Source organism: Rhinatrema bivittatum, chromosome 11, assembly GCF_901001135.1.
Source record: "Rhinatrema bivittatum chromosome 11, aRhiBiv1.1, whole genome shotgun sequence".
Taxonomy (NCBI): domain Eukaryota; kingdom Metazoa; phylum Chordata; class Amphibia; order Gymnophiona; family Rhinatrematidae; genus Rhinatrema; species Rhinatrema bivittatum.
The window spans coordinates 76,766,362-76,779,373 of NC_042625.1; the positions used below are offsets into that span (position 1 = coordinate 76,766,362).

Sequence of the window (13,012 nt, forward strand, 5' to 3'; positions counted from 1 at the left end):
GTATTCTACCACTGGAGTTGTTTGGATTAGTACTAGGTGGGTTTATTAAATAAAACATTTGGATTTAGCTGATTCTGTTTTAGTTTTACTATGTATAGTACAGCACATGGAGCTGGGGCCAGTTGATGCATTTTAATAAATGAAAAATAAAATTAAATGATCTGCTGTCATTTTCTGTATTTCTTTGAGAGAGAGGAAGGCATTGTAAAGCTGAGTAGAAGGGGTACAGCAGGTGGATGGGCTGTGTATCTGGTCACATGTTGTAACCAATTTATGTAATATAACAACTCAATTACATCAAATTGGTGTTCCTGCAAATATTTAAAAAGATATACAATATCAAATATATAAGCCAGCATAAAAAATATGTATGCGATAAAACTTAAGTGGCCGCTTCAGCATATGGAAGGAAAGCAAACCAGGAATATCCCACCCTAATGGATTAAGTACTGCTTTGGCATAACCCAGGAGATCAAAGAAAGGAATGTCTCCTATCTAGCTTTCTCCCTTTTCACGTTATTGCAGTGGCAGCAGCCATTAAATGAGGGAGAGCCAGGAAATGCTCATTCCCTCAGACCAGGAAGACTGGAAAGGAACAAGCAGCATTTTCTGCAGTCTCATTTCCCATCTCTTACAGTTTTCCCCCTGAACTCTCACAAAGTAAATGTGAACTACACTGAAGTTCCTGCTAAATTGTTTCCTTACATTACTTTGTGTCTATGCACCTGTGGAAAAATTCAATAAAACACACACACAAGCTGGTGGAGCAGCCATAGGGAGGCTATGAGGATTGACAGAAGAGAAGCAATTCTGGTGCAAGGGGAAGAGTCCCCATAATGAATTACAGACCAGACACGGCATTACTGAACTCAATTAACCAATTTATTTGAAAAGAATGAATATCTGAAAAAAATTTAGCGATTGGACTTGGCCACTCGTTCCAGCTCATCCTTCTTCTTAATGGCATACGAGTTAGAGGAGCCCTAAAGAGAAGACAGAGAAATGCAAGGATCATCCCTCCTCATTACACAATCATTCTGGCTATAGACTAAGCGCAGTCACAGAGCCAGAGTTAGTGTTCTGTGCAGACCATGACAAGGAAAAACCTCATTCTTAAGTCATCTGTGTAAGGCACAAAGGGAACACGGGTGTAGTGGGTAACAAACACAGAATACGACTGCAGTAAGGCCCATCCGGGCTACCCAATTCACTTTTTCCTGCAATGTCATACATAAAGAGTTATTCTCTGGCTCTCTTCACGTCTTCATAATTAAGGATACTCTGCACTTAAGCCTTGGTGTTACCACTTTCACTGGGAGGCCATTCCATCCACCATCCGTTTTATGAAGAAATATTTTCTAATGTTTCTTCTAAATCTACCAAAGTGGCACCCCTGGACCCTACCACTGGCCTACAGGGCCTGGCCAGTAAGTCAGGTACCAGCTGCTCTCACCTTGGCAGCATTGATGAGCTCATCAGCCAAACATTCAGCAATGGTCTTGATATTACGGAAAGCAGCTTCACGGGCTCCGGTGCACAACAGCCAGATAGCCTGCAATACAAGCAAAGGAGCATGACTATCCCCAGCTTTGCACTTCTGAAGAAGAACTGCTAAATTATGATGTAATCTTATACTGATTTACTTCTAAATACCATCACATTAACCCGAAGGTGCTTGCCAGGCCTGTATGATTTATAGACAGGGAGACCTCATATCGTGGCGGGCTTATGATGTGGGTGCCTCAACGTGCCACTATCAGAAGTATGCGGTGATCGATTCACTAGTATACCGTCTTGATATTCTAATCATTGGTCTCTCTGTCAAATTGATCAAAGTTTGGTAATGACAACTTATGTCAGTTTACACAATATTAAAGGCAGTGAGTAGCAGAACTAGTAGGCAGTTTTGGGAATCTATTGGCATAGCGCGGCCCCTGAAGAAAGTTCACAGAAACACGAGCCGTGTCGGGCCAACGCCAGAGTTATATCCCTGCTGCATACCGCGCTACGATAAGTGTTTTTTCACTGCCTTTAATATTGTGTAAACTGACATAAGTTGTCATTACCAAACTTTGATCAATTTGACAGAGAGACCAATGATTAGAATATCAAGACGGTGTACTAGTGAATCGATCACCGCATACTGCTGATAGTGGCGCGTTGAGGCACCCACATCATAAGCCCGCCACGATATATGAGGTCTCCCTTATCCCCAGCTTTGAGCAGTGCCAGCAGTGAAGTGAACAGAAGCACCACTGGATTAGACCAATGGTCCATTATGCTCAACATCCTGTGGCCAATCTGGATCCCTTGAAAGTACACAGCAGATCATATTGGAGAATGTCTATTCCACGTTGCTCATGGCCAAAAGTAAAGAGCCGGTGATCCCACTTTATGAATGAATAAATGCTATCTGCATTGAAACACTAGGGGAATTTGCAGAATGTAAGTGTAAATCAATAAATAAGTCTACCTGCCTAATAACTAATTGGTAATGGTCCCATCCTCCAGAACCCTGTCCAAATCTTAACTCCAGCTCCATTAACGACCACATTTTTGAGGAGCAAATTTTACAGCTTAATATCATGTTAACTGCAAAATCATGTCTTAAATTTGTTTTAAATCTACCACTAGTTATAGTTTTATGGAGTGTCTCCTAGCAACATTTGAAAGAGTAAACAAGTGGTCCCTATTCGTTCTGCACCAGAGTGGTATTCTCATAGTATCAGCTCCTTGTTACAAACACTGTGCTCTGACTTGCAGTGCAGCAAGTTTCTGCCAATCTCAGGTCCTTGTTACAAAGGCACACACTCTTCCGACACCATCAGAACATTAAATCAATCCATCCGTGCAGCAACCTGCCCTACATCTCAGCCCTCAGTTATACTCTCACACTTCCATGCAACAGCCAGTGATACAAGCTGCTGCGCATTAATGCCAGACTGGTACCTGGTTAACGCGGCGTAGAGGGGACACATCCACGGCCTGCCTCCTCACTGTGCCGGCTCTGCCAATACGGGTGGAGTCCTCCCGGGGCCCGCTGTTGATGATGGCATTCACCAGGACCTGCAAGGGGTTCTGCAGAAAGAGTAAAGAACAAAGGTTTGGTGGGTGGCACGTCATCCGAGCCATCACCAAGGGCAGCGGTTACATAAAATCGGCTTCATCACAATCAGCTTCTATTGAATTTAAGCAAAACAGAAATTCTCTCTCTCTCATAGGATGAAAACTGAAATTTTGCCTACTTATTCAAAGTTTAGTAAAGAAGGCTACTTTAAATTATGGCTGTTAAGGAAACTGAAGCCATTTTTGGAATTTAATGATTTCTGCCTGGTTTTGCAAACTGTTTAATGTCACCAACTATTGTAATGCACTTGTTTTAGAGGTCCCTTTGATACACTTGAGGGCAATACAGCCGTTTCAGAATTCAGCGGAAAGGGTATTGAAAGGGATTGCCAGATATGATCATATCACCCCAGTACTCTGAATTGCACCATCTCCAAATTCAATATAGAATCCATTAACAAGTACTATTGTTGTTACATCGGATCATGTATAGTTCAGACACAGTTTGGATGGGTTTCAATTTACATCTGTACACTCTACACAATTCTCAGATCAAAAAACATTGGCCTGTTAGAAGTGTATCCAAATGAATTGATGGCAATGTGGGGCAGGGCAATATCAGTTTTGGAATTCCATGCCTGCGTCATTACAGATAATGACTGATAACACAAAGGTTTAAAGCTGAATTAAAAACTTGGCTTTAAGAAAGCTTTTAAAGAGCAATTGCAGGAAAATCTATTCAGGGAAAAAGATGTTTAAAAATGTATCACAGCTGTATCTTAGTTGTATGTGATGCGATGTATGCTTTTTTTGTGAGCAGCACAACATAAAAATATTTGTAAATAAAGGAATCTCATCTCTCTGCTGTGGAAGCGCAGGTGTCCTCCATAATCTATCATTTGGTAAAGTCCCCCTGACCTCTGTCTCACACCTACCATACCTCTCCTGTCAGCAGGTGGATAATCTCAAAGGCGTGCTTCACAAGCCGGACAGTCATCAGTTTCTTTCCGTTGTTCCGGCCGTGCATCATCATGGAGCTGGTGAGACGTTCCACGATGGGGCACTGGGCCTTGCGGAAGCGCTTGGCGGCGTAGCGCCCAGCACTGTGGGGCAGGTACTTGGCATATTTCTCCTTCACAGCAATGTAATCCTAGTGGGGAGAGAAAGAAAGGGAGCTAGGTAAAGTGTGTGTAGCCTGATACATTTCTAGTCTTCACCTAGGTTTTACTATTTATAAGTGCAAAATAACATCACATGATCTGGGAATCTAAGACAAGGCCACACTACCAACCTGCATGGAGCTTCCTTATTCAGTAATTTAAGGACCAATCTCTTTATAGTGATTTAGATTCCTAAATCACAAATACAGAGGAAACTCACCAATCTAGCTTTCACCTGCAATCCATGATTCTGGCTAAAGGAAGTCTGGTTAATTCTGCCTCTTTCTTATCCAACAGAAACGCTACCCAAAAGAGAAAACTGACATCACACAAGTTGAATGAATCCAGAGAGAACCTGGAAAATGGTGGCAAACCAGGCAGAAAAGGCGTGTTTACTCAACTTAAAAGGAGAAGTACAAATGCTCCTCTGATTCAGATAACCAACACACTCTGCTATTAGCTTTGAGCCGTATGGCTAGATGGGAGGTTCCGAGATTATTATGACATTAGCCCTGGCCAGCTTGCTGTGCTTACACTTACTAGTCCCCAAGGTCATCCCCGAATGTGAGGAAATAGAATGGAAGCTGTTACCCATGCAGCTCTCACTTAAATCCATTCACTGAAGGTATGCCAGCTGTGCTGGATTCTCAGTAAAAGTCCTGTGGTGACGGGGTAGAGGCCACTGGCACAGATGGAGGAGAACTCTAGAACTGCCTTTTCACAGACCTGTATGCCGGTGGCTCAGGTGTGATGGCCATTCGTTGGCTAACAACAACGGCAGTGTTCATATCCTGCCCACACGCCACAGCAGCCCTGCTCTCTTTCCATTAAGAGAAAGATGAAGCGGTTTTACGGATCCTGTTCTATGTAACAACTGCTAGACTGAAAATTCTAATTGCACGAGCTTCTAGAAACCTGTACTCTGTCATTACAAATGCAATCATAACAAGCCAATAAGAATGCTTGAATTAATCCATGCTCGATAATGTCACCACCAGATGATATGATCTTTTTGATATTAGTTTTAACTCTGGTCATGTGAGGCACTTCAGACAGGTCACCTTGTGTGCCTTTCCATTGCTCCATCTGAAAACAGACAACACAGAAGACAAGCAAAGAAACTGGATGCCCCATAATCAAAGCCTCCAGAATGACACACTATGCTGCATGCAGGCTGATAACAAGCAATCTGCTACAGAAGTCTCCAAGCATCTGAAAACAGACCATTTAGGTTCTCTATTACTGTACCTCACAGTGCCTTCTCAAATATATTTTCTGACTTGAGATACTACGAACATAAATGTTGATTTGCTATAACATGCCTTGAACTCTCTAATTGGAAAAGCAGGAAATAGATTATTTTTTGAGCAGCCGACGCACTGTTGGGAGTCATGGGGCTACCAGAAAACCTGTTTCCAACAGTGGCCAATTCAGGCCACTACAGCATAACTACAGTGTATCTACAGCATGGGTTATTTTTCCCTATATGCATCACCTTGCACTTGTCCATATTAAATTTCATCTGCCATTTGGATGCCCAATCTTCCAGTTTTGCAAGGTCCTCCTACAATTTATTGCATTCCACTTGCGATTTAACTACTCTGAATAATTTAGTATTGTATGCAAATTTAATACCCTCACTCATTGTATTCCAATGCAGATCATTTATAAATATATTGAAATGCACCGGTTCAATTACAGATCCCTGAGGTACTCCGATGTTTACCCTTTTCCACTAAGAAAATTGACTATTTAATCCTACTCTCTGTTTCCTGTCTTTTAACCAGTTTGTAATCCACAAAAGGACATCACCTCCTATCCCATGACCTTTTAGTTCTTAGCAGCCTCTCATGAGGGACTTTGTCAAATACCTTCTGAAAATCTAAATACACTACATCTACTGGTTCACCTTTATCCACGTTTATTAACACCTTCAAAAAATGAAGATTTGTGAGGCAAGATTTGCCTTTGGTAAATCCATCCTGTGTTTCATTAAACCATGACTTTCTATATGCTTTGTGATTTTTATCTTTAGAATAGTTTCCACTATTTTTCCCGGCTCTGTAGTCAGGCTCACTGGTCTCTTAGTTTCCTGGATCACCCCTGGAGCCCCTTTTAAAATACTGGGGTTACATTGGCCACCCTCCAGTCTTCAGGTACAATGGATGATTTTAATGATAGGTTACAAATTTTAACTAATAGATCTGAAATTTCATTTTTTAGTTCCTTCAGAACACTGGGGTGCATACCATCCGGTCCAGGTGATTTGCTACTCTTTAGTTTGTAGATCTGGCCTACTACATCTTCCAGGTTCACAGCAATTTGGTTCAATTCATCTGACTCATCACCCTTGAAAACCATCTCTGGAACCGGTATCTCCCCAACATCCTCATTAGAAAACACAGAAGCAAAGAATTCATTTAGTCTTTCTGCAATGGCCTTATCTTCACTAAGAGCCCCTCTAACCCCTCAGACATCTAACAGTGCAACCAACTCCTTCACAGGTTTCTTGCTTCGGATATATTTAAAAAAGTTTTTTATTATGAGTTTTTGCCTCTACAGCAAACTTCTTTTCAAATTCTCTCTTAGTCTACCTTAATGTTTTACACTTAAGTTGACAATGCTTATGCTTTCCTATTTTCTTCATCTGGATCCAATACACCGATACTCACAAGAGGAGAAAATTTAAAAAGGTTCAAAATATTCAGACAAGCACAGAAGCAGAGAGTGACAAATTTCACAGCTATATATATAGAATGACATCTGATGTGCGACCACTGGATACACGTATTCCATCTTTAGATAAATAATGCAAGATTCAGAGTGATAAAAGTACTTTTTATTGTGGTCACCATTTCATGTTACCATGTTACTGTTTCAGGGATCGCCATTAAGCCTCCATTTTCCTTTGTGCATGAGCAGATAAATCTGTCCAATTTACCAATGTAACTTTCAAGCCTCCTGCCCACATTTTTTCAACTACAATGAATACAATTCTAAAACAAGATAGCCAATGAATCCCACAATGATTGCAGAATTGTAAAACTGGATATAGAATCATAGTGGGGGTCACTGGCGACCAGTTGTAGGAGCCAATGGGACGAGCTAGCTGCTGTAAACATGGGTAGGGTTGGGGCCATTGAACCTGTGGGACCCTTTTCTCTCTCGCTTATCCAACAGCCATGACTAACTGCCCTGGAAGGCAGCGAGTAACTTAACGATTACCTGAAGACCGGACCTAAAAAGTAAATTCACTACACGTTTTTGCTAATTTTTCTTAGGCTTATTCCTAAGAAATGACGATTCTGGACCTCGAAATGGACGAGGACTACAAAGGATTAGTTGAAACTAGGACTGCAAAACTCCTACAAGTACCCAAGGGATTACCGGTTCCCCCCGCCACAGACGTGCACACCAGGAGGGAAAGGCTTCTGCCTTCAACACATACTATATTTTGGTGGGGAATCTCATCTAAAAAAAAACGTAACCTTTTTCTGTTTAAGTAAACTTAGTACCTGCTATAATCCTTACCCTGGGAAAGGCAACCCCAATTCAGTCCTTCCGTGAATGCAGGGCAGGTTTTTCTTTCCCCACCCCCAATACATTGTAGCTACCAGGAATTTAGTACAAAACACTTTCAGATATTTGCATCTCTTTATAGCCATAAGCAGTCCTTCTCCAGCTCAAGCAATTAAACCTGGGCAACAAGCCAATAATTTTAGGAGCCAGGGCCCAAAATGTTTTATTTCCTTAAAACCTTTTTTGTTTCCTGTTAGTTATTTTTTTTCCCCATTCTTGCCTCTAAGTATTAACAGGTTTGTGCCTTTTTCCTCCAGCTTTCGTTTGTGTGGCACAGCCACAGGTTGCAGAGGCTCTTCCTGGGTTCCAGGCCAGACTTTGGTTTCTGGCTATGCACTCATTTTCCACCCCTGCTCGGAGGGCTGAGTTTGGGCCCGCGGCCCCCGTGCACACGCATACCTGCAATGAAATGTCGTTGATTTGCACGTCGTCTGTACTCCATTTCCCAAAAAGTTTAATTTCTGGCGTTTCTGCACCAGCGGGCACCGTTTCCCAGTCAGTCATTCTACAAAAAACAAGAGAGACGTTACTGAATATTCCACAGCATGCCACTCTTTTCTATCATAGCAAAAAAAAAAAAAAAAAAAGAGAGAGAGGTTAACCCTGTATATACCAAAGCATACAGGCAAGGTCTCTAGTTTCCTAGAGCAGCTTAATGGTAAATTCTGTAGCAAGGTTTAGAAAATTCTACACAAATCAACACCACATTTAGAAACAAAATGGCAGAAAAAAAAAAAAAAAAGACCGTGTGGCCTATTGTGGTGAGGAAAGGGAGTAGGTTTCATTATGGGGAAGGAAGTGAGGAATCAGCATAGGATTTCAGTGATAATGGAGGAGAGGGATAGGTGGTTTCACAGAGGAGGGAAGGAGAGAGAGAACCTCTCTCCCTTACTCCCCTCATCTCTGCTCCTCTCACCCCCTCTGATCCTGTGCATCCTCTCATACCCCCTGATGTAACCTGGCACAGATCTCCTCACACACACACTGGAACCAGGTGCCTCCCTTCTCCCTTCCCCTGAATAACAGCAGACACCTCAGGCTGCGTCATCCTTTTCTGCCACTGGGAGGTGCAATTGCACTTTGAAATGCGCAGGACACCATAGTGCCACATGGTTCAAAGGACGACATTAGGATTCTGGGTGTAGGAAGACACATTATAAGCCAAGGCACAGTCACTGTCCTCCTCTTTTCACCAGCTCCAGTTAGTGAAAGTAAGTGGAGAATGAGAAAAGAAATTGGAGGTTGGTGGAGATTCAGAGGGAGAGGTCAACAAGTCTGTGGCAAGGGAGGAATTTGGGGGCTGTTGCCACTGCATCACATAAGACCAGGAGTCCTGCATATAAGCCCTCTCTTCCCAGCCCAGAACAGGGAGAAATTAAACCTCTAATGTACTGCAGAATACAGAATAGTTGATCCTTGAAGAGACAGTTTTCTTTCACTGTTGCCTTCTGGATTTTGTGCTGAATGCTAAGCTCATTACTGAAGCTCAAATCTTGGCACTTTCCAAATCATTCTTCCAGTTACACCAAGTGTATATGGACTGCATTTGCCACGGTCATCCAGGCCTATGTGATTTCCTACCTGGATTACTGCAGTATTCCTGGTACCTAGGAATGGAGAAGGGTAACTAACCTAGCTGTTGTCAAACTGATGGGTGGGGGAAGATCAGTGATGGCGAGAAAAGCAGATGGCAAAGGTACCAGAATCCCCCTCAGAGAGGGGGCAGCCAGAACTCAAGTCACCCACTTCCAAGGTACCCCTTTCATTTTTCTCCTCCTCTTGCAGGAGCAGTGAAACATACATAGTAAAGCTCTTCAGTGCCTTTATGAAGGTGGGTGCAGTGGGTAAAGGTAAAAAAGAAAAATAGGTTGAAATGTTCTCTCCAGGTGCATTTTTCTGAGGGTACTATCCAGTAGTTTTTACCCTGCCAATGAGCAGTTGTAGCAGCTGCTGGCTGGGCCCAACCCCCAAGGGATGAGAACAAGGCACCCCAGCCCAGGAAGTGTCACTGGCAGCCATGAAAGCAGCCAACGGGCAGGAACAGAAAATGAAGAAGCAAGCAAGTGCTGTCACCTTGGAGCCTTGGATGCAGAGTAGTAATGTTTGTTGAAAAACAGGGTATCGAATAAAATAATCATAACAAAGCAACAGTCAAACAGAATAAAATATTATAAATGGCAGTACAAACCACTCATCTCAGTGACTACAAGTAATACTATCAACAGGACTTAAAATTGAATCCTACAAGGCAGATTAGTCAAGAGTTAAGAGCAGAAAAATATACACTAATCATTAAAAGCCTGATTAAAAAGCCATGTTTTTACTGTTTTTTTTATATAGTTGATTTCCACATGATCTCCACTGGAAGCAAGTTCCACAACATGGGGCCTTGGTACATAAAAGTAGTTTGTCCAATATCCTCTCCTAATAGTAGGGGTAAGGATAGTTTAGGGATGTGCATTTGTTGATTCGGCAGGTACGCACATACCTTGCCAACTTTCTAGTATATACGGGAAAATGGATAGTATGTGTGTATCTTATTATTAAAAATACTATATAAACGTTTACTAATGTCATTCCATGTGACAACTTACATCTAGCTATAACATGGGTAGGTAAGCCTGGTTTTGGAGTGCCACAAACATTTTCAGGATATCGTAGCAATTTTCAAAAGCGCACTTCCATGCATACAATCCAGTTGTAAGCAAGCAAAACCTTTTGAAAAGTAACCCCAATGTCAACAGCCACTAACCAAGGCACCAGCCAAAATGAAAGAGCTACTACAGCACACAAATACATCTTCCAGTCATTCACCAATATGAATTTTAAATGTAGATTTATTAAATAATTGTAATTGAGTGTAAAACGTGTTTGCTATGTCATCAAATTTGTCTAAAAGAACAAGTTGCCTAGCATAGGCCTGGCTCACTTACAGGTCTATCCAGTACCGAGCGGTAAGAAGAGCCGCGTTAGTGCCCAGGGCACCCGCGGTTGCCGCACGCACAGTGCAGCTCACCTACCGCTCGATCCTGAACAATAATTTTATGCAAATGAAAACCGCGTCTAAGAAGGGTCCGTGAAGCCTTAGGCCCGCGCAACCCATTTTACTGGATAGAGCGCCTATACAGTATCCTGGGTGCGCGGGCCTAACGCTTCACGCCACGCTGGTATCTGTCATTTCAAATGTCATTTGAAATGACAGATACCTTTCCCCTCCTCCCGAAGCAAAAAAAAAAAAAAAGCGAAACAAAGCAGTGGCTCAAACTGTAAAATAAATCCACAGCTCTTCTGTTGAGACCCTGCAGTCAGGCCTGAAGTCTGAGGAAAGGAATACAAAAACAAGGTCAGAAATATAACCGGGTTGCAAGCCGGATAATCAGTGCCATTTGTCCGGCTAGGTTCGGACATACTGGGAGAAAACAGCGCTGTACGGCTATCCGAACGCTTGAGTAGTCGGCATATATCCGGCTAACTTTTTATTCGGCTTAAAGAACCCAAGGGTCTGTTGGTTATCCGGATAAACGCCGACATTCAGTGCTAGCCCACCTGAGTGTCTCTTCTTATCCGGTTAATTTCAGCTGAATAAAAGTACTTACTTTTTTTGCAGCCGTCCGGCCATCTGGAAAAAGGTATCGTGCCTCCCATGCCTCCCGGGGAAAATGGATGCCAGCACGGGGGAAAGCGGCCCCTGTGCATGCAATTGGCTGCTCAAGACGTGACGCCACATGTCGTGACGCCAAACGTCGTGACGTCACGTCTTGAGCAGCCAATTGCATGCACAGGGGCCGCTTTCCCCCGTGCTGGCATCCATCTTCCTCGGGAGGCAGGGGAGGCACGATACCTTCTTCCAGATGGCCGGACGGCTGCAAAAAAAGTAAGTCGCGCAGCGGGAGGCAGGAGAGGTCCGATTGGGGTTGCAAAAAATAAGTTGCTTCGCCGCTGTCAGCGTCTCTTCTCCCCTCCTCCCGGAGCAGGGCGCGAAAAGCAGCCTTGCTCCTGGAGGAGGGAAGAAGAGACACTGACAGTGAAGCGGTGAAGCGACTTACTTTTTGCTTTTAACTTTTTTTCCGCTTTTTTTTTTTTTTTGCTTCAGGAGGAGGGGAGAGGACTGGGGCTGCCCCCGAGACCGGCACCCATGATCGCAGCCGGGGCAGGTGAGCGGGGGCTGGGGGAAAGCTTGCCACCTACCCTTACCCCTGCCTCTACCGCAGGGGTAAGGGTAGGCGGTAAGTTAGCAGGTTAAACGCGTGACAAAACGGCAGGGAAAGATAGCGATAGTCGGGGCACGGGTTACGGGATGCTAGGGAATAGCCAATTCGCTCGTTTGCATGCAATATACATGCCGCGTGCGGAAGGGGTTGGCCGGGGATTTTAGGACGCGGTAGGAGTCGGTTAAAGTGGATTCGGGATCGCAGGAAGGGATAACGCTGCCAGAAAGTGAGTAGAACGCGACTTAGAAGCAGGGTAAACACGGCCGCACTTTACAGGATAGACCTGTTAGTAACTGTATTGCCCAGAGCAGAGGACATTTCACTCTGCCCCTTTTGCTTTTACTTTTGTCTACATTTTTTTGCTAATTTTTTTTTATTTTGATAAAGTTTTCTCATATTTTTCGCTTCTGTTCTCTCTCCCTGCCCATTCCCCTACTTTCGCTTGACCCGAACTAGTTGCCGCAAAAGTAGCCACATCTTTCCTGGAGCTGGGGCCAGCGGCAGAAGCACCTATCGAGCTCGAGACCGCGTCGGACATGGATGGTGCAAATGCTAGGCACTCAGTCGCTGCTTCATCTGCTCGCCAGCTGCAGGAATTTGCATATCCAGAGCACAATAACACAGTAACACACAGTAAGAAAGCCACTGCAACAAACTCCTTCTCTCCCCGAGTTCCACTGCCAATCTCCCTCCTTAAATCATCGTTTGAATGTAAAAGTTAAAGCGCTGAACACTCACGCGGGAGCAACCCCAGTTCCAGGTCCTCCTCACGATGCGGCGGCCGAGGAGAAAAGAGAACCAACCAGCGCTCTCCGGCTTTCATAACCAGGAGTAGTGCTTCCGGGGTAAGAGGAGGACATTAAGGCCAGAAAAAGCATCTTCCATGTCTGTTTTGGGCGTTCTCCACTTCCAGGCATGCTTACATGCAAGTTGAAGCCACGTTCGCCCTTTCAATGACACGTTTCCGGAGGCAGATGATAATTTGATGCATGCGTA

General features: G+C 43.8%; 1 protein-coding gene across 1 annotated transcript; it reads right to left on the bottom strand.

Annotated features, from left to right (window-relative positions):
* Nucleotides 1–860: 860 nt before the first annotated feature.
* Nucleotides 861–12,906, bottom strand: LOC115073041 (40S ribosomal protein S5). Its single transcript, XM_029571173.1, has 6 exons — nt 12,755–12,906; nt 8,205–8,310; nt 4,007–4,216; nt 2,950–3,078; nt 1,454–1,552; nt 861–983 (listed from the first exon to the last, which is right to left on the bottom strand). Exons 2-6 carry the CDS (start codon nt 8,307–8,309, stop codon nt 915–917), a joined length of 612 nt encoding a protein of 203 aa, XP_029427033.1. The 5' UTR covers nt 8,310; nt 12,755–12,906; the 3' UTR covers nt 861–914.
* Nucleotides 12,907–13,012: the final 106 nt, after the last annotated feature.

Coding starts and splice junctions, on each gene's coding strand:
- LOC115073041 (XM_029571173.1), bottom strand. CDS start 8,309: ATGACTGACTGGGAAACGGTGCCCGCTGGTGCAGAAACGCCAGAAATT. Junction 1,553..2,949: donor CTCTACGCCGCGTTAACCAG/GTACCAGTCTGG, acceptor CTTGTATTGCAG/GCTATCTGGCTGTTGTGCAC. Junction 984..1,453: donor AGCTCATCAATGCTGCCAAG/GTGAGAGCAGCT, acceptor TCTTCTCTTTAG/GGCTCCTCTAACTCGTATGC.